This window comes from Pogona vitticeps, chromosome 2 (genome assembly GCF_051106095.1).
Source record: "Pogona vitticeps strain Pit_001003342236 chromosome 2, PviZW2.1, whole genome shotgun sequence".
NCBI classification, from domain to species: domain Eukaryota; kingdom Metazoa; phylum Chordata; class Lepidosauria; order Squamata; family Agamidae; genus Pogona; species Pogona vitticeps.
Window position 1 is genome coordinate 291,280,060 of NC_135784.1, and position 24,745 is coordinate 291,304,804.

General features: G+C 42.8%; 1 protein-coding gene across 7 annotated transcripts in view; it reads left to right on the top strand.

The window, feature by feature from the left end:
* Positions 1–24,745, top strand: part of C6 (complement C6) — a 44,008-nt gene that overhangs the window by 14,661 nt on the left and 4,602 nt on the right. For all 7 annotated transcript variants that reach the window (XM_072992801.2, XM_072992806.2, XM_072992802.2 and 4 more), the window contains exons 8-17: positions 3,463–3,703; positions 6,445–6,567; positions 7,601–7,767; positions 11,328–11,553; positions 12,253–12,424; positions 16,278–16,389; positions 17,176–17,308; positions 18,318–18,509; positions 21,212–21,299; positions 23,244–23,485. In XM_072992801.2, the coding sequence (XP_072848902.2) occupies positions 3,463–3,703; positions 6,445–6,567; positions 7,601–7,767; positions 11,328–11,553; positions 12,253–12,424; positions 16,278–16,389; positions 17,176–17,308; positions 18,318–18,509; positions 21,212–21,299; positions 23,244–23,485 (1,696 nt within the window). The remainder of the gene's footprint in view (positions 1–3,462; positions 3,704–6,444; positions 6,568–7,600; positions 7,768–11,327; positions 11,554–12,252; positions 12,425–16,277; positions 16,390–17,175; positions 17,309–18,317; positions 18,510–21,211; positions 21,300–23,243; positions 23,486–24,745) is intronic.

The following is a 24,745-nucleotide window of genomic DNA, read 5'->3' on the forward strand; positions in this document are numbered from 1 at the left end:
CGCAGCTGGGCTATCCGCCTGAGATGGAAAAAAGCGGAACGGACCACGGACGCCACCTGGGTCTCCATGGTGAGCGCCGGGTCAAGATGGACACCCAAGCTACGGACCCCATCCTTGGCGGGCAGGGTCACCCCCCCAAAGATGAGGGAGTTTCCCTTGTCCCCAGGTGTGGGGGAGCCCACCCTCAGTACCTCCGTCTTGTCCGGGTTCAGCCTCAGCCCGTTCTCCTGCATCCATTCCTGTACAGCCTCCAGGCAACGCCGAAGGGACAGAACGGCATCTCCTGCAGTTGGAAAAAAGGAGATGTAGAGCTGTGTGTCATCCGCATATTGATGGCACTGCGCTCCACACCTCCTGATGACCCCTCCCAGCGGCCTCATGTAGATATTAAACAGCATTGGGGAGATGATCGACCCCTGTGGGACCCCACAATTAAGGCACCACGGGGCCGAAACATTCTCCCCAAGCTGTACTCTCTGGGGACGGTCCTCCAAGAAGGAACGGAGCCAAGCAAAAGCCCGGCCACCTATCCCCAACTCGGCGAGCCTCCCCAGGAGGATACCATGGTCAATGGTATCAAAGGCCGCTGAGACATCGAGGAGGACCAACAGAGACACTTTGCCCCTGTCGGCCTCCCTCAATAAGTCATCACACAGGGCGACCAATGCCGTTTCTGTCCCATGGCGCGGCCTGAAGCCCGACTGGAATGGATCCAGGGCATCTGTTTCATCCAGGAACGCCTGGAGCTGATCGGCCACCACCCTCTCGACTACCTTGCTTAAGAAAGAAACATTGGCGATGGGCCTATAGTTGCCAATTTCGTCCGCCGCCAAACTGGGTTTCTTTCTTATGGGCCTAATGAGTGTTTCCTTGAGGGCAGAGGGAAATCTACCCTCAAGGAAAGACCCATTAATTATTACAGTAGCCCATTCCGTTGTTGAGGGCCTGGCTGCCTTGATTAGCCAGGCCGGGCAGGGGTCCAAAGAGGAGGTGGTGGCATGACAGCGATCAAGCGTCCTGGTCACAGTGTCGGGCGATACGGGCTGAAAAGAGTCAAAAGACACCGGGCAAGACGGAGCGCTGGACATCTCAACTCGACTCACTGTATTCAAAAAAGGAGCGAGATCCCGGCGGATGGCCTCCACTTTGGATTTAAAAAATGCTGCAAATTGGTCCGGGGTAAGACTAGGGGGAGGCCTATCTCCCGGGTCAACTCCGGATAGGTCACGTACTATACGGAATAGTTCCGCCTGCTGGTTGGATGCCTCACTTATCCGGTTAGCGAGGTAAGTTCTACTGGCAGCCTTTACCTTAGACTGGTAAAGGTTAGTTGCGACCTTAACAGCTATACGATTGAAAGCCGTCGGGTCCTTTCTCCATTTGCGCTCCAGCCGTCTCCTGACCCGCTTCGACACTTGATGAGAGCTATGGAGGTGCACTGTCCAAAGAAGTGAACTGCTGGATAGCTCAGTGGTTTAGGTATCTGGAGCTCCCCACTGTGCCTCAATGATCCATAGGATTCCTTCCAGCTCTGCACTGCTAAGATTAGAATTATTATTATTATTAAGTAGGCATGTTGGTCTATAGCAGTATGCTGGCCTAAGGAAAGGAGGAAAAAAGGTAAAAGATTATAGCACTTTAAGCACTATAAGTTTTGTTTTAGTGTGAGCTTAAGTCAATCAAAGGGATGTGGTGGCCCTGCAGGTTAAACCGCAGAAGCCTCTGTGCTACTCTGCTAGAAGGCCAGCAGTCATAAGATCGAATCCATTCAGCGGAGTGAGCCCCCGTGTCGCTTGTCCCAGCTCCTGCCAACTTAGCAGTTCGAAAGCATGCAAAAATGGCGTTCCGTGTCTAGTCGTGCTGGCCACGTGACCACAGAAACTATCTTTGGACAAACACCAGCTCTGTGGCTTGGAGACAGGGATGAGCACCGTGCCCTAGAGTCAGACACGACTGGACTAAATGTCAAGGGGAACCTTTACCTAAGTGGATCATAATTCCCTTCCTCAGACACAGGAGGGCTAATACATGTTTTTATATTTAGACATATCTGCATAACCAAGTGAAGATACAGGGAAGAGATGAAACATTAGCAATTAACCTCATCTATCTCTCTGACTTGATTTCAGGATAGGAGAAAGAACCATGTCCATTCTCTTCATTGCCTTAGAACAGGGCTCTCCAAACTATGACCCGCGGGCCACATCTGGCCCACCTTGTTTTTTTATCCAGCCTGGCGGGTGCACAAGCAGAAGTGCATGTGGGCAGGCGGGTGGGCGGGAGTGCCTGCATGTGGGTGTGTAAGCATGCGGGCATGCAGGAGTGCAGGCGTGTGGGCATTTGGGAGTGCGGGCAGGAGTGCAGGCAGGCAGGTGTGTGCGTGGATGGGCATAGGTGTATACTTGCATGCACATTCAGTCCTCAAAAATCTGGAACATATATGTTGTAGCCCTCACTCTGAAAAGTTTGGGGACTCCTGCCTTAGAAGAATATAGCTGGAATTAATAAACACATTTTTTTAAAAAACCAGGCTTCTTCAAAGCATATTTTATAGGATGAGTTTGGTACAGATTTGGTTATAAATTAGATTAAGCCAACTAAAATCAATTGGATGAGTTAGTTGTGACTACTACAACTCGCATTTCAGTGCATCTAGATCCTGCCCTAAGAGGTTTAATTTAGTTATTGTACAACCTTTGTGCATTCTACCTCATGGACGGAGAGATAGATATCCTAAATGAATTCACCACAGCTAAAGTGGGACAAAAGTGTTAGGATTACAGTGTATAATGTTTTAAAAATAAGCACAACAGCATTTGTTTAACAAAAGGCTAAATTCCTTTTCTCTTGTGAAATAAATTTAAGCATAATTGTTTTTACTGTGTGCAGTGTAGAGATAAGCTCTTTCTTCCTAGCAGCAGCTGCATCAAAATCCTATATTACAGCAGGAACAAGGCTGAAAAAATTATAAACAGGAAAAGTTTTTAGTAAGAAAGAAAGTTGGTGTTGTGAGGGGCATCTGGCCAATTGCAAACAGGAGATGGTGGGGGAGAATTTTTGTAACTTTCAGTTAAGGGAACTGCAAATCAATAATGTTTTAACTTAAGCCTTCCTAAACAAATGCATTTCCGTGAGATGTGATAAGGGTTCCTAGATTAGTTTACTTTAAGATTAAATGAAACACGAAATGAAATGAACAGCTCAAAGTAGCAAAATGTCTTGGGCTTTTTCTGATGTGGCTGGTCGACTTTTACTAAACCTCAACTACATCACAAGACTGAGAGAGTAAAATGGTAGAAGGAAGGAAAATATGCATCATTTTATATGACTTGGAGAAAGGATGAAATAAGAAGGTAAATCTGTACATATATGTGTGAACCACGTGAGATCATTTTAAAAAACCCTCACCGTATATGTTATTATCCACCAGAGCCTCATTTTTCTTTTATACTTGTCTTACAGGACTCAAGTTTTATCAGGGTCCATCAGATTATTTCAGTATTAAACTTCACTATGAAAGAGTCCAACCTGCAGCTCTCAGGTGTGTTTCTAAAAGCCCTCAACAGTCTGCCGCTAGAATACAACTATCCTCTCTACAGCCGGATATTTGATGACTTTGGAACTCATTATTACACTTCTGGTTCCATGGGAGGCACCTATGATCTCCTCTATCAATACAGCGCTGAAGAACTGAAAAATTCAGGTACCTGTCCTTAGCAAGCGATTTCACTATTTTAACCGCTGATATTTTAATGGCCCTGCTGAGAAGGGAAAAAACCACCATCCACAATTTCAGCATATATTATTTATTTTAATTTTTCTTTTTCAGAAACTCTTTTTGTGAGCTAATAAACAGAATGTGTCCATGAGAATATGTTTCCAAAGTTATAAAAAAATGGTGTGGGGGGGAGGAAAGTTTAGATTTCTTGTGGATAGTTGAAAGAAAAGAATTGAAAGTGATGGAGGATAGATAACTGCAGTACGAATCTCCAGTGTTTAGAAAAGAAACAAGTATTTGGAAAGGCATCGCTACTTACTTTTATTGGAAATGTTCCAGGTGAGGTTAAACATTTATTAGATCACTAAAACATTAAAATAAGTTGAGTTATCCATTTCCCTTGAGCCCTTCTACAGGCAAAGGTTGTTCAAGCATTAACATTAAGGCAAATAGTTTAGAAACTGAGCCAGATATGGTGCCTATTGTTCTTGGAAACAGCGAAGCAAAGAGTTTGCAGATTTAGCATTGCTAGAGTTGTATTTAGAACCTCGCATGCTCTCTGTGGTTTGAATGGCAGGGACTTTTCTGGGCTGGGGTGATTATCTCTCTCTATTCAGCATAACCAATTGTTTCTTCCAGCTTTTGAATTCAAAGAGAGTCCTGCCTCTCTGCTGGTGTTCTGTCCCTTTCTTTCATTGGTTGGTGGCAGTTGTTTTGTTTGCTGTTGATCTATTTCAGGGGTCTCCAAACTATGGCCCACGGGCCACATCTGACCTGCTTTGCCTTTTTATCTGGCCCAGCGGGCAGGCGGGCAGGCAGGTAGGTGAGCAGGCAGGTTGGAGTGTGTGTGCGGGAGGGCGGGTGAGTATGTGTATGCCCACATGTGTGCGTGCATCTTCCTTCAGATCTTGAAAATGTGGAGCTTATATGATGTCACCCTCCCACTGAAAAATTTGGAGACCCCTGATCTATTCAGTGAGCTGCTAATATGTGTGCAGTAAAGAAAACAGGAGGGCCTGGCGTGCTCTGGTCCATGAGGTCACGAAGAGTTGGACACAACTAAACAACAACAACAACAACAACAAAGAAAACTGTATATACAAGTTTATAATTTTTAAGCTACTGTAAAGAAAGAAACATTTTTTATTCTTTCTCCCACAAATGTCTCAGAGTGAGTTATTGAGACTTTAAATGCCAGTTAATCAGAAAGGAGTGGACTCTGAGGGACTTGAAGCTGTTCTCCTCTCTGGATCTCTGTTGTGCAGCAAAATGAGACTTTTACCATAAATTCAAAGCTCTGCAACATACATGAGATGAACATACCAAATACATCCAATTAAAGGCTGTCCTCTCTCTACAAACAAAAAAGTTTGGCTCGAACCCTTGTGGATCTGTCTATTGTAGTCTTGTAGTCTTGTAGACTTCTAGTAGAAAAAAGTGGAACAAGATAGCAGATTCCATAGATCTAGACAGGCATTAGTGAACACAGCATCGTGAACATGTTTACTGGGAAGTACTTAGCCCTGCCTTCTCAGTTGTTACATTCTTCGTAGTTCCAGTTCTGGGTCTGATCTTATGGAAACTCCACACATGACCAAGAAGCCAGATTTTTTTCAGAATTCTTCATGTGTAATGCCTACATGTGAGCAGAAGCCTGTGCTTTTCAGCAGGAATGGGCACTTAAGTTGCAGGACTCACTGTCAAGTCAGACTTAAGTCACACTAGTGATTCAACTTAGACTCAACTCAGTATTCCCCCTCCCCAGTGATTCAGACTCAACTCGCAACTTGGAACCCATCCACATCCCCCTTTTTTCTGTGAAAATGAGCTTATCAGGACTTGGGTCTTGGTACCAAGACTCGGACTTGGGTCTTGGTATTTGGTGCTGAAGACCCAGATACAGACTTGGGACCTGGACCCAAAGATGTGCCAACATCCCTCCTTTTCAGAACCAGTGTTATAGCTATAGCATGAGAGGGGCTAGATTCAAGCACTCTTCTTCAAGCATATTCATAGCGCCAAACTGGGGTGTAGCACTGGTAACACCTTAAATATCTCACTTACCTTGAAAGTCCTGTTAGGTCGCTGTAAGGCATGACAGCATGTAACAACAACAACTAGTTTAAGAACCAGTGCATCATGGTGGGGATGATCTACGTGGAACAGGTAAAGATGAAGAGTATGTGTGCACAAATAAGAAGGGATGAATAGTTTTGTGAGGTAAAATAAATGTTTATTTATGAGGAGAAAGGGGGTATGTCAATATTCGTGAGACTAGTGTGGTGAGGGGATTAAAATGGAGAGTAGGAGGGAAAGAAAGAAAAATCAGCTTTCTGAGAAATTTCTTTTTCAAAACTTTTTTTATTGTGTGAAGTCTGGGATCAATGGAGGGCCCAGGGGTTCAGGGTTAGTGAAGCAGGACCAGGGGTCTGTATGCTTCCCACAGGCTCTATTTCCCACCCCTGGCCAGAATGTTGAATGCAAGTGTTAAAACTTGCCACTGACAGTTGGACATCAGAACAAAATTCCTTCCACAAACCTTCCAAATCCCTTTCCTTTGTACTGAAAACACAGAGGGGACCCTTAGCCAAAAATCTGTTCCTCCCTGTCTGGACCTCCTCACTATCAGTGAAATAGACACATGACCTGTTCACAATGAGGCTTTTAAAGGGGAAATGATGAATACTAGATCATTTTCATTCAAAAGAAATGTGTTCTTCATTTAGGTTTGACACAAGAAGAAGCAAATGAGTGTGTCCGGACCGAAACAACCAGGCGGATCTTGTTCAAAAAGAAGAAGAAAGTGCATACAAGATGCACAAACAATAAAATGACAGCTCGCCATGAAGGTGAGTTGCAAGGAGAACATGTCTCAAGTCATCATTTTCAATAGTGCAGGAGTTTGCCATTGTGAATAGTAACAACTACAATCCTGAACCCTAACAGGGGTCTGACAATTTCAATATTCCATGGTTGTTCAATGACAAATATAGTAGGACCCCTATATTGAGGGACTGGTTTCAAGCTCCTTCCCGCAGATGCTAAAAACCATGGATAGTAGTGAATGTTATACATAGCATGGTAAAAAAAAAAAGGGGGGGGGTCCTGAAAAAAGTATTTTCATGATGTACTTACTAGCATTGGTTACTTGAGGGAGCCAGAGTCCATGCTATGTATGCTTCAACAACAAACAAACTAGTGGCCAGTTCTGGTAAATACATTGTGAAAATACATATTTCTAGCTTTTTTTTCTTTTAATATTTTTAATATTTCCAGACCATGGATAAGTGAAACTGTGGGTACAGATCCCGCAGATATGGGGGATCCTACTGTATATAAAAAGATGATGCAATGGAGGTACTCAGAGGTGCATCTATTTTGGGATATAATAAAGAAATCAATCTCCAAATGAAATGTTTCTTGTAAACTGCCTTGAGGGCCAACCAAATGTGACATTAAATGGATCTACACTATAATAGTCAGGCTTTTACAAATATTCAAATAGCAATGTTCAAGGACTATTTTGGATTTAAAAAAAGGTATTAAGGAAGAGTTTAATACTTCTTTTTGAGGGGAATTTTTCCTCTACAACTTATATAGTGAGAAACTACATTCTTGGACAGGGGTTCTCTGAAATCTACCTTGGAGTAAAGCTTAGTGTAGAACATTGTAACGGTTTCTAAGCTTTGAGCCTTCTTGCACAATAATGGTAAAATCCAGCCAAACAGTTTTAGCAAAAAACAACAACACAATAAAATAGAGTACTTGCTATTTTCCAGTCAAGTCTTTCATTTTCTGTTTTGCCATTGAAGGGATGCTATGCGCTTGTGCACATATGTGATGGCCAGTCTTGTAAAATAACCAGTTTCAAATCCTTCCCAGGTTCATTTTTGCAGTCTTCTGAAAAGTCGGTATCATTAGTAAAAGGTGGGAGATCGGAATATGCTGCAGCACTTGCCTGGGAAAGAAAGGGAGCATTGCCAGAACACATTGCATATACCAATTGGTTGGAATCAACTAAGGAGAACCCAGTTGTCATTGACTTCGAGGTAGGAAAGCAGAAAGGAGAAGGAATAAAATAACATATTGATTTAATCCATTACTTCCCCACCCACTGGAAAGAAGTCCTAAAACTCTTCCGTTTGCAATGTAAAAAGCATTTGCTGACTTTTGGTGAATATTGTGGGTACAAAAATGCAGTGCCGAAGAGCCTATTGTAGATTTTCACTGTCATAAGTGCAATGCCATAAATAACAGCAACAAATCACACTAATTAATGAGTTGCTACTTGCCTTCCCAGCTCCACACCAGCAGTATGACTTGACACACCACTAGGAATGCAAGTAGCAACTTGTTAATTAGTGGCAATTTGCTGCCACGATTTACACAATTATGCTTAACCTTGGTGCAAATGCATAATAGGATTCTCGCTTGTTGTATGCTATTATTTACATGTGGAACTATTAACAAGTGTGGCAGCATAGATGGTTGTAGTAACATATTCTAGTTAACTATCCATGCATCCAGAAAAATCTGTCCCATTCTCACTCCCAACTGCTTTTCCTCCCTTAACCCTAAGTATCCAGCTCATTCACTGTACTGAAAACCAAAGGAACAGTTGAAGGAGCTGAGTGTATTTAGTCGAGAGAAGAGAAAACTGAATGGCAATAGGATAGGCATCACCAAAAAACAAAACAAAACAAAACACAACCCAAAGACTGTCGTGTGAAAGAAGGTTGCAGGCCATTTCTGAGATTCCAAACGACAGGACCTGAACTAATGAATTAAATTATGAGAGAAGAAATTGCAATGAAACTCACCTGTACCATTCCTGACTATAAGAGGTGCCTGGCAGTGGGAAAACCTCTCTTGAAAAGTGATGGACTCCCTTCACTAGAGTTTTAGATGGATAGCTATCTGCCAGAAGATGAGGATGGGTAGCCATCTGTCGGGGAAGCTTTAGCTGTGAGTCTCTTGCTTTGAAAGAGGGTTGGAAGTCCATTTCTCAACTCTAGATTATATTGTTTGGTGTTCTTTATGGTTCGCCTCCAGGGGCAGCTTGTCAAACAGACATGAAAATATCCTACAGTTCTTTTAGGGTAGATATTCCAGTCAGGCTCCATCTATCATCCCACCCTACCCCTTTTTTCTCCACATATTTGTCGTACTTATGAAGGGCACACAAATTGCTGGTTTTCAAAGAGGCTTCAAAATGTCTGTTGTGTTCTCAGGGCTGTAAACACGTTGGGGGGGTGGAAAAACCACATATCCTGCTCGCACTCTTAAATTTAATAGACAGAATGCAGAAGGTGGGGAGAGATAGAAAGAAATAAGAGAACAAGTCAATCCTGGCATAATTTTTTAAAGGCTTCTATAATACAGAAACAATTGGATTTTTAAAAGCCTTGTTGACTAACAAAGGCCCTAGAGATGATGCAAAAGACCCACTCTTGTGGCTTCAAATTGTGACAAGTACATAAAAATATTCAATGCAGAATAATGGTGAAGTTTCATCCTTCAGTGTTGGCATTAAAGGACTTCATCAGCTAAACATTGTTTTGCTCTTGTTACTGCAGCATGAAATTCATGTAAAAATAAAAGAAAGTAATTTCTAGACACAGAAGTAAAAGAGAGAAAGCAAACGGTGGGATGTGAAATATATTCTTCTCCGCAGTCGCCAAGAATACTGGCTTCCTTTGCTTACATTTATTTGTACTAGGGACAAAATTAAAACAATAATTCCAGTGGGTAGACCCTACTAGAGCAGACGTGTTTAGAGAAAAAAGAACTTCTTAGCTCAGTGCTTATTTATTTTATTTATTTTTATTTATTTAATTTATATGCCGCCCACACTACCCAAAGGTCTCTGGGCGGCTTACAGCATTATGTAAGTCATAGTGATCCAGTGAGTCTGCGTTGTGAACAAAAGTTAGCTTTAGCCCAGCATTAGTTTAAATAATTTTAAAGTTATAAGCTTTTATATGCCTTGCCTTGTCTCAGCCTACAGCAGCCAAGCTTAATTGCATTTTAAATAATAAAAAAGAAACAAAAAAAATAAGTACACCATATTTTATCAGTTGTTCCTACTAGTTCCCAATGCTTATGCTTTGGCTGCTGTTGTCTGTGCCAAAGGCAGATCAGCCAGTTTGAAGGAGCCACAAAATTGATATAAGCCTACCCCACTTCCTCAAAAAAATAAAAATAAAATCATTGTAGAGGGGAAAAAAATCGTATGAGAGATGGCCACTAATACTGGGTATGAGTGTGAATGGGTCTTTACAGCCTAATGTGATTACTAACTAGAGATAGGCACAAATAAAAAAAAATGGGTGATTTGTTGCAATTCAAATTGCAATTCAATTTGTAATCCAGCATCTTGATTCAAAGTGCTATAAAATGCCCCCCCCCCCAATTTAGACACCTAAAGACACCAAAATTGCAAGGAGTTTGGTGAAAATTGGTTTTTGGACATCCATGTTATACACCCACAAAGTGGGTCCCCCCCCAGGAAAGTGCCCTTTCCAGCTGCAGTGCTGGAATTTACCACAAGTTATTGAGTCCACCCCTGTTCAGTATAGGAATATCAAAGTATATCTGACAGGTGACTAATTTTCTCTTGAATGCCTCCAGCACTGGAGGGCTTACCACGTCTCAAAGTAATTAATACCATTGTCACTCTGCTCTGAACAGCTGGGAAGTTTTTCCTAATATTCAACTAAAATCTGGCTTCCTGTACCTTGAGCCCATTATTATGTGTCCTGAAATCTGGGATGATCAGGAACAGATCCTGCCCCTTCCCTATACAACTACCTTTCAAATATTTGAAAAGTGCTATCCTATCTCCCCTCAATCTGCTTGCCTCAAAGCTAAACATACCCAGTTCTTTCAATCTTTCCTTATAGAGCTTGATTCCCAGTCCCCTTTCATTTAAATGAAACTTTTTTAATTTGAATGGCATCTAATAATGTCTGATATTATTGCTATTATCTGTATAATATTTGATGGGAAGTGATATATCCTTGAAAATACATGAACGTCAAACTTTGTTGTCACATGCAAGTGTTCACCCTACACTTTTGCAATGATTTGGAAGTGACAGAAAAAGGATTTCAGAAATACCATATTTTTCCATGTATAAGACTATACTTTTGTCTAAAATCTTTAGACTAAAAATTGAGGGTTGTCTTATACACAGAAGAAAGCTGAGAAGAGAACAAAAACAAGTAGAGGGGAAAGCAGGGATCAAAGCGATTCTGCAGTGCTTTTATCCCTTTCCCCCTACACTTGCTAAGCCCCGTTTAGATTAATTTTGGATTAGAAAAGTGGGGGGCGTCTTATACATGGAGGCATCTTATACATGGAAAAATACAGTAATCACTCTTCCCTTGACTCTGTTTGTGTCTGTAATCTTTTACTGTATTTAGTAACAGTGCCTTTGCATTTTCCTGAATTGCTCTTCACAGCCCTTAGGGGCAGGTACTTAAATAAAGAGGGAACAGATGTTCAGAACACAAAATTGCATGCCAGCAAACAAATATCATGCTGCTTGGTAAAGCTATGGCCACATGGAATATAGACCTATTCGCCTCCTGTATACTTGCTTTTTTAGTTGGGTTTAATTGTGGATTTGGTGAAGAATATTCCGTGCGCAGCAACCAAACGACATAACCTCAGAAGAGCTCTTATTGAATACATGGAGCAATTTGATGCCTGCCGGTGCACTCCATGCCCCAACAATGGCCGTCCAGTGCTGTCAGGAACCGAGTGTCTCTGTGTGTGCCAACCTGGGACTTATGGGGATAACTGTGAGCTGCGAGCACCTGATTACACATCCAGTATGTACCTTAATTAATATGTTGGGCTAAACATAATGTTCTTGTGAACTCGAGCAGGCCTCTGGATCAGTGAGGCTTCCATGATTATTGGCTTCCTGTTGATTCAGTGGGTCTAGTGTAGTTGGCATAAACAACAATTTTACAGAAGAATATTGGGGGGGGGGGTTGAGCAACAAGCTGATTGTGGGCCATCACTGTAAGAATACGTGGTACTTACGCTAGCAAAGTGAAGTGGACTCATGTTGGCCTTATGGCTATCAAGAATTTAACAGTCCTATTACTGTAGTTGCAGCCAACATTTAGGGAGCAATGGTGAAAAATATCCATGTCTCATACATCCTTTTTCACCTTCACCTCTCCTTCTGAATGAGCCAAATAAGCCTGAAAAATGAGCATGCGACCACAACTCATGTCATGCAATCAGTGACAATGAAAGTAGAACTTAGAAATGTTACCTTTTGGAACGACAACTCCCAGATGAATGGGAGCTGATTCTGTGAGCTGATGCCCATAAAATTATTATTCCCAAGCTTTGGATGGAAGCATTCTTGAGTTAGATATGCTGATATAAACTGGGAAGCATCTGTCTATGCCCCAAAGAGCGATGAAAACTCTGCTATATGTGATATCTGCCATCCTGTTGTGAAGGATATCATATTCAATCTGACCTTTCTTGAGATTTCTTTTCATCTGTTTTAGCTGCTGTGGATGGTTACTGGAGTTGCTGGTCTGCATGGAGTGCCTGCGATGCCTCCCAGAAAAGACGCAGGACCCGTGTGTGTAACAATCCCTCTAACCTAAATGGGGGGAAACCTTGTGAAGGTCAACAAGAACAAGAGGAAGAGTGCTATCCCTTCTTATTTGCTGACAAGTAAGACTGAAATGGTAGGGTTGGTTAATGACTTTAGATGACAAAAAGAGCAAATGTTTTGTATGCAGGTCCCAAGCTCAATTCTAGATATATTCTGGTAAAGGAAAGAAAGATTCCCATCTCAAACAATCTCAAACTCAAGGGAGCTGTTGCCAGTCATTGTAGACCAGTGGTTCCCAACCTTGGGTACTCATTTGTTCTTGGACTAAAACTCACAGAAGCCTTCACCACTAACTGTGCTGGCCAGGATTTCTGGTAGCTGTTGTCCAAGAACATCTGGAGATCCAAGGTTGGGGACCACGGGTGCAGACAATGCAAAGTCAATGGGCTAACTCTTGACATGGTCCAAGGCTGCTTCCTAGATCTGTGTCTCTTAATGCACAGGAGATGAGAAATCAGTTTGAATTTTAGTCCGACCTTCAGTTGAGCTATCAAAGGTCCTAAACCTATTTTGGGATTAGGGGTCAGCACCTTGTCAATGAAATGAAGCAGCAGTTACTTTTGTGTTACTATGCATTTGTTTCCTCCTTCATGGATTGCTGCCTTGTCGTGGCGAAGGGGCTTGAGTAACTCAGAGAAGCTATGGGCTATGCCGTGCAGGGACACCCAAGACGGACAGGACATAGTGGAGAGTTCCGACTAAATGCAATCCACCTGGAGTAGGAAATGGCAAGCCACTCCAGTATCTTTGCCAAGAACGCCCCATGATCAGAAACAAAAGGCTAAAAGATATGACGCTGGAAGATGGGCCCCTCAGGTCGGAAGGCGTCCAACATGCTACTGAGGAAGAGTGGAGGACAAGTACAAGTAGCTCCAGAGCTAATGAAGTGGTTGGGCCAAAGCCGAAAGGACGCTCAGCTGTGGACGTGCCTGAAAGTGAAAGGAAAGTCCGATGCTGCAAAGAAAAATACTGCATAGGAACCTGGAATGTAAGATCTATGAACCTTGGGAAGCTGGAGGTGGTCAAACAGGAGATGGCAAGAATAAACATCGACATCCTGGGCATCAGTGAACTAAAATGGACAGGAATGGGCGAATTCAGCTCAGATGATTATCATATCTACTACTGTGGGCAAGAATCCCGTGGAAGGAATGGAGTAGCCCTCATAGTCAACAAAAGAGTGGGAAAAGCTGTAATGGGATACAATCTCAAAAATGATAGAATGATGTCAATACGAATCCAAGGCAGACCATTCAACATCACAATAATCCAAGTTTATGCACCAACCAGCATTGCTGAGGAGACTGAAATTGAACAATTCTATGAAGATTTACAACACCTTCTAGAACTGACACCAAAGAAAGATGTTCTTCTCATTCTAGGGGACTGGAATGCTAAAGTAGGGAGCCAAGAGACAAAAGGAACAACAGGGAAGTTTGGCCTTGGAGTTCAGAACGAAGCAGGACAAAGGCTAATAGAGTTCTGTCAAGAGAATAAGCTGGTCATCACAAACACTATTTTCCAACAACACAAGAGGCGACTCTATACATGGAAATCACCAGATGGGCAATATCGAAATCAGATTGATTATATTCTCTGCAGCCAAAGATGGAGAAGCTCTATACAGTCAGCAAAAACAAGACCTGGAGCTGACTGCGGTTCTGATCATCAGCTTCTCATAGCAAAATTCAAGCTTAGACTGAAGAGAGTAGGAAAAACCACTGGGCCACTCAGGTATAATCTAAACCAAATCCCTTATGAATACACAGTGGAAGTAAAGAACAGATTTAAGGAACTAGATTTGGTGGACAGAGTGCCTGAAGAACTTTGGATAGAGGCTCGTAACATTGTCCAGGAGGCAGCAACGAAAACCATCCCAAAGAAAAGGAAATGCAAGAAAGCAAAGTGGCTGTCCAACGAGGCCTTAGAAATAGCAGAGAGGAGAAGGGAAGCAAAATGCAAGGGAGATAGGGAAAGTTACAGAAAATTGAATGCAGACTTCCAAAGAATAGCAAAGAGAGACAAGAGGGCCTTCTTAAATGAACAATGCAAAGAAATAGAGGAAGATAACAGAAAGGGAAAGACCAGAGATCTGTTCAGGAAAATTGGAGATATTAAAGGAACATTTTGCACGAAGATGAACATGATAAAAGACAAAAATGGGAGGGACCTAACAGAAGCAGAAGACGTCAAGAAGAGGTGGCAAGAATACACAGAGGAATTATATCAGAAAGATTTGGATATCCCGGACAACCCAGACAATGTAGTTGCTGACCTTGAGCCAGACATCCTGGAGAGCGAAGTCAAGTGGGCCTTAGAAAGCCTGGCTAACAACAAGGCCAGTGGAGGTGATGGCATTCCAGTTGAACTATTTAAAATCTTGAAAGATGATGCTGTTAAGGTGCTACATTCAATATGCCAGCAAGTCTGGAAAACTCAACAGTGGCCAGAGGATTGGAAAAGATCAGTCTACATCCCAATCCCAAAGAAAGGCAGTGCGAAAGAATGCTTCAACTACCGTACAATTGCACTCATTTCACACGCTAGCAAGGTTATGCTCAAAATCCTGCAAGGTAGGCTTCAGCAGTATGTGGACCGAGAACTCCCAGAAGTACAAGCTGGATTCCGAAGAGGCAGAGGAACTCGAGACCAAATTGCTAACTTGCGCTGGATTATGGAAAAAGCCAGAGAGTTCCAGAAAAATATCTACTTCTGCTTCATTGATTATGCGAAAGCCTTTGACTGTGTGGACCACAGCAAACTATGGCAAGTTCTTAAAGAAATGGGAGTGCCTGACCACTTTATCTGTCTCCTGAGAAACCTATATGTGGGACAGGAGGCAACAGTTAGAACTGGTCATGGAACAACTGAGTGGTTCAAAATTGGGAAAGGAGTACGGCAAGGCTGTATATTGTCCCCCAGCTTATTTAACTTATATGCAGAATACATCATGCGGAAGGCTGGACTGGAAGAAACCCAAGCCGGAATTAAGATTGCCGGAAGAAATATCAACAACCTCCGATATGCAGATGATACCACTCTGATGGCAGAAAGTGAGGAGGAATTAAAGAACCTTGTAATGAGAGTGAAAGAGGAGAGTGCAAAAAACGGTCTGAAACTCAACATCAAAAAAACTAAGATCATGGCTACTGGTCCCATCACCTCCTGGGTAATAGAAGGGGAAGATATGGAGGCAGTGTCAAATTTTATCTTCCTGGGCTCCATGATCACTGCAGATGGAGACAGCAGCCCTGAAATTAAAAGACGGCTTCTTCTTGGGAGGAAAGCGATGACAAATCTTGACAGCATCTTGAAAAGCAGAGACATCACCTTGCCAACAAAAGTCCGAATAGTCAAAGCTATGGTTTTTCCTGTCGTGATGTATGGAAGTGAGAGCTGGACCATAAAGAAAGCAGACCGCCGAAGAATTGATGCTTTTGAATTGTGGTGCTGGTGGAGGCTCTTGAGAATCCCCTGGACTGCAAGGAGAACAAACCTATCAGTTCTAAAGGAAATCAACCCTGAGTGCTCACTGGAAGGACAGATCCTGAAGCTGAGGCTCCAGTACTTTGGCCATCTCATGAGAAGAAAAGAGTCCTTGGAAAAAACCTTGATGTTAGGAAGGTGTGATGGCAAGAGGAGAAAGGGACGACCGAGGATGAGATGGCTGGACAGTGTCTGCGAAGCAACCAACATGAACCTCACACAACTCCGGGAGGCAGTAGAAGACAGGAGGGCCTGGCGTGCTCTGGTCTAAACGACTAAACACACATGCATTTGTTTCAATTGAACCTTGGACTTCCTGCATGAAAACTAAGTGCTCTGCTCTATCCCTGAGCAGAGCATTTAGTAATGAAACTGAAAAAACATACATGCTTAATATCTTCCATCTTTATCGTTTTCTTCTTGTAGGGGAGCTTTATGTATAAGTGATGATGAATTTAAAAAGGAGACAGACATTTTCGTCAGCCAACCTGAATCTGGATGTCTTAAGCCAGATCCACCAGAACATGGATTCATCAGGGTGAGTGCTGGAACTTAGTAGCATTAAGGGGCAACAGCGTAGTGGGCCTAGGGTTCATAGCAGTGTCTCCTAACCTTGGGTCCCCAGATTAAAACTCCCAGAAATCCTGGCCACGCAGCTAGTGCTGAAGGCTTCTGGAGTTTTAGTCCAAGAACATCTGGGGACCCAAGGTTAGGATCCACTAGTTCAGAGGGTCAAATTGGCAGGGACAATGACTGGTCCCATCCCATCACTAAAGCCACCTAATGAGCTTCATTGCCAAGTGAAGATTTGAATGTAGGCAATGGAAGCTGGTGTCTCCAATTTCAAGTGTGCTGTGATTCTGCTCTGAATTTTAGTCTACACTTCTCAGGAGTTAGGTACCCAGTAATGGTAGAATGACTGACTCAAATCTTGGAGACCAGGGTTTGAATCCCCGCTTGGCCATGGAAACTCACTGGAGAGTGGAACTGGTAAAACCAGTCCTTAAATATCTTGCTTACTGTGAAAGCCCTGTTAAAGTTGCTATAAGATGGTTCCAACTTGACAGCACATATCTAACTAATTCTCAGGAGTTTCCAAGAGGTTGAACCCAAGATTCCTGAGCCTGGTCTAGCCTCCAACCAACACAATCTTGGATCTTTGTTTAATAATTTTCTCAAACAAATCAAAAGGACCGGCAATAGTTTTGTGGACAGCTTGTCTGTGTGCGCACAAACTAAAGCGGCATCTTGCAGCCATTTTGCACATGCTTCCTCAACTGTGCATTCTGTCAGAGGGTGATTTCTTTCTCGTTGTTAATTTCAGAATGAAAAGAATTATTATGCAGTGGGAGAAGATGCTGAAGTTGTGTGCTTAAGTGGATACAGTCTGGTGGGATATCCATTCTTACGATGTTTGCCTGATCAAACATGGGCACAGCAGGCGGTCACATGCCAGTGTAAGAACCAGAAAATTTGCTTGTAATCGATCTGGTGACCTAGGAAAAGTAAATAAAAGAAGGGAATAACACACACCTGGTACCCCTCATGAGTAACACACATCTGGTACCCCTCCAGCCATGTTATGCTACTGCAATGGAAGGGTCGCTGCACCTGGCTGGGCAGTTTGGCCACCCAAGGCTATAGAATCTTTGAGGCTAATGATTCCCAACCTTGAGTCCCCAGATGTTCTTGGACTACAATTCCCTCAAATCCTGGCCAGCACAGCTGAGGGCTTCTGGGAGTTTTGGTCCAAGAACATTTAGGGACTCAAAGGTGGGAGCCACTGCCTTAGGGGGTACTCTATCTTCTACTATCATAATGCAAAAGACGGTAGCTGGACTCCTCAACCAGACAGACCCCTGATTCTTTTTGCACTGAGTAGAATCCTTGTCACAACAACAATGCATCAATAGCAAGAAACTCACCAGCCTTATGATATTTTATGTATTTATTTATTAGATTTCTATCCCGCCCTTTTAGACAAAGTCTAAGGGTCTAAACCCACCCCATGTCACCTTTTAGTTGGTGAACAATCCCACACTTCATAACGACAAGAGCTAGTATCAAGGATCTAGAAGTCGGCTTGTTGCAAATGCTTGGCCATCAAAATCCAGTAATTCCTGGCCGAAAACAGAAATTATAGGCAGCCCTTGACTGGAAAAGAGAAATTGTTAACTAATGTGAACTCCTGAGTGCTTCAGTGCAAATCCTCTCACCTCTGAGATTATACAGATGAGCTTGCTTTGCCTGATGATTTAGAGGTCTTCGGGATTTACAGCAAGTACCAGATTCCAGACTTCACAAACCCAAAGTATGTGCCTCAAGCACTTCTCTGCAACATTAACATGTTTTCAGCTCTGATTAGGGGTTGTCTGTAATGTTCGTTTGATGCATCTTCCACTCTTTAAATGATAGGTTTTCTGGCGTAACACTGATTTAAATTCTTCTCTTTTTTTTTAACTATAGTGTCTGCCTGTTCCAGACCTGCAGCATCTCAGGATGTCTCCATTTCCCCATTTAAAATTGAATACACAATTGGGGAAACTATCCAGCTAAAGTGTCCTGCAACCTTTACCCTAACTGGCCATACACAGTACACTTGTGGGAAAGGGCCCTCCTGGAAGCCCCCCATTTTGGCACCACTTACATGTGTGAGAGGTAAAAGAAACTAAGTGCATCCATGTGGCATAATGCTTGGACAGTTTACTTAGAACTCAGGGGACTCTGCTGTGCAAATCTAGATTTACACTCTGATTGTTACAGTAGATAGTATGGTGTAGTGCGGTGGTCCCCAGCCTTGGGCCTCCAGATGTTCTTGGACATCAACTCCCAGAAATCCTGGCCAGCAGAGGTGATGGTGAAGGCTTCTGGGAGTTGTAGTCCAAGAACATCTGGAGGCCCAAGGTTGGGGACCACTGGTGTAGTGGATAATGGACTGGGACACAGGAGGTGTTGCTGGGGGAGTGGAACTCATTAAATCACTCCTCAAATGCTTCATGCTTCTTATCAGAGCGCGCAGCACTGTTGAAAGTGTTGTTTGAGTTTAAGAACTCTGAACATAGAGCAGTGAAGAGACCAAAAAAAGAAAAAAAGAAAAAAGAAAACAAGACTCAGATGTGTTCCCTTCACCATCTGAACTGTATTTACAAAATATACATACATATATACACCTCTTCAGAATCGGCAGTGCAGAAAATAGCAATCACAGTCCAGTCCAATACTCCAAGATGATGACTGACAAAGTGACACGCTGCTTCTCCATGAATAACCCAACAACATAGGTTTGTTAACTGCCTGTCTATATACCTGTATATGATGCAACGCTTACTCAGCAAATGGCGCATTGCACCTGTGCAGGCATGTCACCTGTTCTGGCTAGATGCCAACTAGAATGACTCAGAGTTTCTTCCTTTGCTTAGTCATTCTCCCATAATTCAGACAGGCAATTCCATATTTTTCTGCCATATGTTAACACTTCTTGAAAACCCTACAAGGGTCGCTGTATGTTGGTTCTGACTTGACGGTACATAATAACAACAGCGTTGCAATAGATCTAATATATCCCCAAAAATTGGGAAGTGAGGAAGGAGTGTTTCTTACCTCCCAGGGGTTAAGGTTGTTCTCTCACCTTTTCTTGCAACAGCTTTATGAAGTAGTTACATCATGAAAATGAACAAGGATATTGCCTCCCATATGTACCTACCCAAACCTTATGAACTGCAAGATTCAGGTCCCTAAAATGATCACTGCTATCAACTCAATGCCATCTTTATAGCCATTTGAGTACTAGTGGAAGTCCTTTTTAAATTCACTCTGGGCTTTTAAATAGCACATCTTTTATAATGTGGGTCTTTTAGCTCAAATCCTGTGTTTGATTTGTTTTTCAGTTCTGTAGTTTAGTCCTCTCATCTTATAAATTATGTTTTAATTATTTTTTAATTTGATCGCCCAATATCATGTTGCTAAGCCTATAAAACTGTGGCCAAAATCCTGTTGCTTATCATAGTAAATCTCACTAGATTAGGCCCATTGAATCAGTAGAGATTTAGTGAGAACTCTTTCATTAGTTCAATTGATTCAAATGGACCTACTCTAACTGTGAATTACTTTAACGCAGTGCAATTTACTATACTAAACAACAGGGGTTTGGCCACAGTTTTATAGGCTACTGTCCTGTTTACTTCAGGTGGAAGCAAAGCACTCCACCTGTGAAGGTCTTGTGGCATCTGTTTTGTCATTGAGCAAGTTGGAAATTACCTCTTACATTTCAATGGGGATTACACTCACTCAAGGAGTAATGGTGATGTGTGGGCTTCAGAAAAGCTCCCCCCCCCCACAAAGGGCAGTGGAGATTCGTGCACATAGAACAAGGCAGGAGGACTCTGCCAAGAATCACAAACTCTTTCTTTATAATCTGTGCTTGAATCATCTAATTTTAAAAGTTTGTCTTGTTTTATGCTGTATTGTATTGCTGCCTTTGTTTTATGAGCACCCAGAAAACTAGGCAAGAGGACTCAGGCCACTGTTTAATAACAAACCTTCATGCCCACCATATAGGCTGCTAGATCGTGCACAGATTTGAATTTAGATCTCTCAAAACGTTGCTTCTTTTATAATCCTATTCAGGAAAGAGTATGGAAAGGTCCATTTTGGACCATGCCAGTTTGTGTAGATATTGTGATAATGCTACACACATGGGTGTTTCTTCCAGAAAAAGAACAATGGCAAAACATTTTGGAAATCCCACAAGATTTGCTGTGAGATTTCCTAGGGGGGGAGTCCTCTCATAGAAAATGAGGTGCCCCCCATTTCTTATACAGACCAAGAAACTGCAAGATTCAGGTCCCTAGACTAGACAGTCTTTTAGATGGAAAACTGTCAAAAGGAGAGCTGCCAGTTTTATTTTGGAGGACTGCCAGCCCTTCCAATAGAGCTGTGGTCCCCAACCTTGGGCCTCCAGATGTTCCTGGACTTCAACTCCCAGAAATCCTGGCCAGGAGATGTGGTGGTGAAGGCTTCTGGGAGTTGTAGTCCAAGAACATCTGGAGGCCCAAGGCTGGGGACCACTGCAATGGAGGATTGTCTTCTTTAAAATGTGACAGATGGCCACCCTAACATGACCAAATTCCATCTGCAGTGGATTCTAGTCATGTTTAAGTGAACATAAGCAAACCCCTGCTTAGTGCAGTGGTTCCAGGGACTGAGGTGGCACAGATGGGAGCAGCAGACATGAGGACATTAGAATTTGAACCAGCCTTCATAGCTTTATTCTTCTTGTGAGAAATGCTTCATACAGTCATGATAGGCATATCACACCAGTGTCTTTTTATCCTCCTGAGCATCATTGTTTTCTCCTACAGGTGATTTTCAAGCTCAAGGCAGCTGCAGGCCAGGCCAAAAACAGGCTGGATCCCATTGTGTGTGCATGTCCCCAGAAGAGGATTGTGGGTAAGGAAGACTTTTTCACACTTTTATGTTGGTTTCAATGGAAGGCTAGGTGTTCTCTCATTTTGGACTAAAACTTGGAACGGCTTTGGCCTTGTGATATCACATGGTGAGGCAAGCAACGGTTGGGAGGGGGGATAGAATTGCTTGGCGCCCAGCAGGTTGGAATAGATGGGTGGAGTTTAGGGCTACTGTACATTCCAAATATTAAAGAGCTAAGGCACAATGGGCATAAGGAAAAAACCACTGGCACAGTACAGGGAAACATATGAACTCTGCTTAACAACAATGGATGCTTACCAGATGCTAACAAGTACAAGTATAGTGCTAAACCAGAGAAGCACTTTAGTGCTAGACTATTAACAATTACCTCTTCATGGATTGCTGCCTTGTCGTGGCAAAGGGGCTTGAGTAATTTGGAGAAGCTATGGGCTATCCCATGCACGGACACCCAAGACAGACAGGTCATTGTGGAGAGTTCTGACGAAACACTATCCACCTGGAGCAGGAACTGGCAAGCCACTCCAGTATCTTTGCCAAGAAAAACTCCATGGACAGAAACAAAAGGCTAAAAGATATGACACTGGAAGATGAGCCCCTCAAGTTGGAAGGTGTCCAACATGCTACTGAGGAAGAGCAGAGGACAAGTACAAGTAGCTCCAGAGCTAATGAAGTGGTTGGACAAAGCCGAAAGGACGCTCAGCTGCGGATGCGCCTAGAAATGAAAGGAAAATCCGATGCTGCAAAGAAAAATACTGCATAGGAACCTGGAATGTGAGATCTATAAACCTTGGTAAGCTGGATGTGGTCAAACAGGAGATGGCAAGAATAAATATTGACATCCTAGGTGTCAGTGAACTAAAATGGATGGGAATGGGCAAATTCAATTCAGACAATTATCATATCTACTATTGTGGGCAAGAATCCCGTAGAAGAAATAGAGTAGCCCTCATAGACAACAAACGAGTGAGAAAAGCTGTACTGGAATACAATCTCAAAAATGATAGAATGATTTCAATACGAATCCAAGGCAGACCTTTCAACATCACAGTAATCCAGGTTTATGCACCAACCACCAATGCTGAAGAGGCTGAAATTGACCAATTCTATGAAGACTTACAACAGTGAAAGCTGGACCATAAAGAAGGCTGACCACTGAAGAATTGATGCTTTTGAATTGTGGTGCTGGAGGAAATTCTTGAGAGTCCCCTGGACTGCAAAGAGAACAAACCTATCCATTTTGAAGGAAATCAACCCTGAGTGCTCACTGGAAGGACAGATCCTGAAGCTGAGGCTCCAACACTTTGGCCGTCTCATGAGAAGACTCCCTGGAAAAGACCCTGATGTTGGGAAAATGTGAAGGCATGAGGAGAAGGGGACGATAGAGGATGAGATGGCTGGACAGTGTCATTGAAGCTACCAACATGAATTTGACCCAACTCTGGGAGGCAGTGGAAGACAGGAGGGCCTGGCATGCTCTGGGGTCACGAAGAGTCGGACACGACTTAACTAACAATAACAAAAATGAACAGTTAGGATGCAACTACTGGCAAATTTTGTAACATTTCAGTACCAAATTAGAGAAAAGGGATTAAAATAAGGCAATACAACTTCTTCTCCTTCTATACCTCCTGTTCTTCCTCCTCTGGGATTTATCTACATGCACACTTTTCTTCATAGCTGGGATAGGCAATATTTAATGCCTTAAATATCTGAATGTGGGAGGAAGTCCTGATTTTACCCATCCTTACTTTTTGTATATCTAATGACAGCTAAAACAATCTGGAATGCCGACTCAGTTTACCAGGTCAAGAGAAGTCTGGTGAACAACCTACAAAACAAATTCAAATATTCCTGATTTTTAAAAAAAATCTGAAGAAAGCCTTTTTGTACATTTTCCCATGCATAGTTTATTTCCCAGTAAGATTTTTATTTGTCCTCTGGCAGCCATTCTTCTGAAGATGTTTGTGTACTGGATGGAGCTTCAGAACAAGCTCTGACCAAGCCCAGCTGCCAATTCTTGGCAGAAAAGTGCACAGATGAACATTCATTCCATTTTCTGCACGCTGGCCCCTGCCGCAGTGACAGTGACTTGAGCTGGCCTATGGAAAGGATCAGAATCTCTTCGGGCAGCATCAAGAGGGAACCCTGCGGCTATGATGTGTGCTATGACTGGGAGAAATGCTCAGGTATGTACATCTACTGGTACTGCTGGTCTACGATCACTTTGGTGTATTTGCCCTGCTCAGTCTATGGGCCATCCCCAGTTTTTATGGATCATGTGACTGGTCTGAGTTCAAGGAGCCTCCTAATTCAGGGGAGGGGCCGCATGCACACACTGTAACTCCCATCATCCATAGCCATCATGGAAGTTGTTACCCAGAAACATCTCCAGGGCTAGTCTTTCCCTATTCCCTAAACTAAGGCTATTGTACTGACCCCGAGTGCTTTGATCAATCAAGGGGTACAGATTTATTCCCCGACCCTGTTAATTTTCACAATTAGAGTATTCTGCTACCCTGTGTCTTCTGTTGTCAGGTCATTCATCTGTCTAATCCAGTATTGTTTTCTTCAACTGGCAGCATGAGTCATTAGGCAGAGAATTTCAATTACCCGGACTCAGGTCCTTTCAGCTGGAGGCGCTAGGGATTTAATCCGGGCTGTTCTGCACACGAAGCCTGTATGCTGGCAGAAACCGATACCCCATTTCTGCTTCGCTTCCTCCCTCGCCCCAGGTCAAAATACATCTTTCAATAAATATGTCTTTTATCAGGTTTGGAGGAACTATTTTTTTCCTCTAGAACCAGAGCCATGTATAAAGGCTAAACTCTTCCAATTAATGCTCCTGGATTTACTTCATATACCAGAAATATAAGGCACTCACAAATCATCTCATCAAAAATCTATTCCTGGTTGCTTCCTCCACCTAAAGAATGGGGAGACAGAAATCCTTCCTGATTTACTTCACCCAGAAATCTACCAGTAGATACTGAACAACATTCTAAAATGGATATCTTGCGCCCTGCGGTGAGACACTTGTGTAATTGATGACTTATGGGACCCAGTCATACAGTTCTGCTTTGGTTATTTAGTTCTTGGTTACGCTGATATCCCCTTTCCTCCAGTGAGCATCTCTGTAGGAGTGACCACAAAACTAAAGAAAGGCTAATTATGAAGGTGATCACAGAACAAAGGAAGTGGGTGATCACAGGCAATTAGGAAAGCAATTAGTTTTAGAGAGAGAGAATTAAGAAGTCAGTCCACACACATACAGTGGGGTCTCTACTTAAGAACTTAATCTGTATTGGAAGGTGGTTCTCAAGTTGAAAAGTTCTTATGTTGAATCTGCATTTCCCGTAGGAATGCATTGAAAACCAATTAATCCGTATCTGCTCTTTTCCGTCCATAGAAACTACAGTGGAACCTCTACTTAAGAACTTAATCCGTTT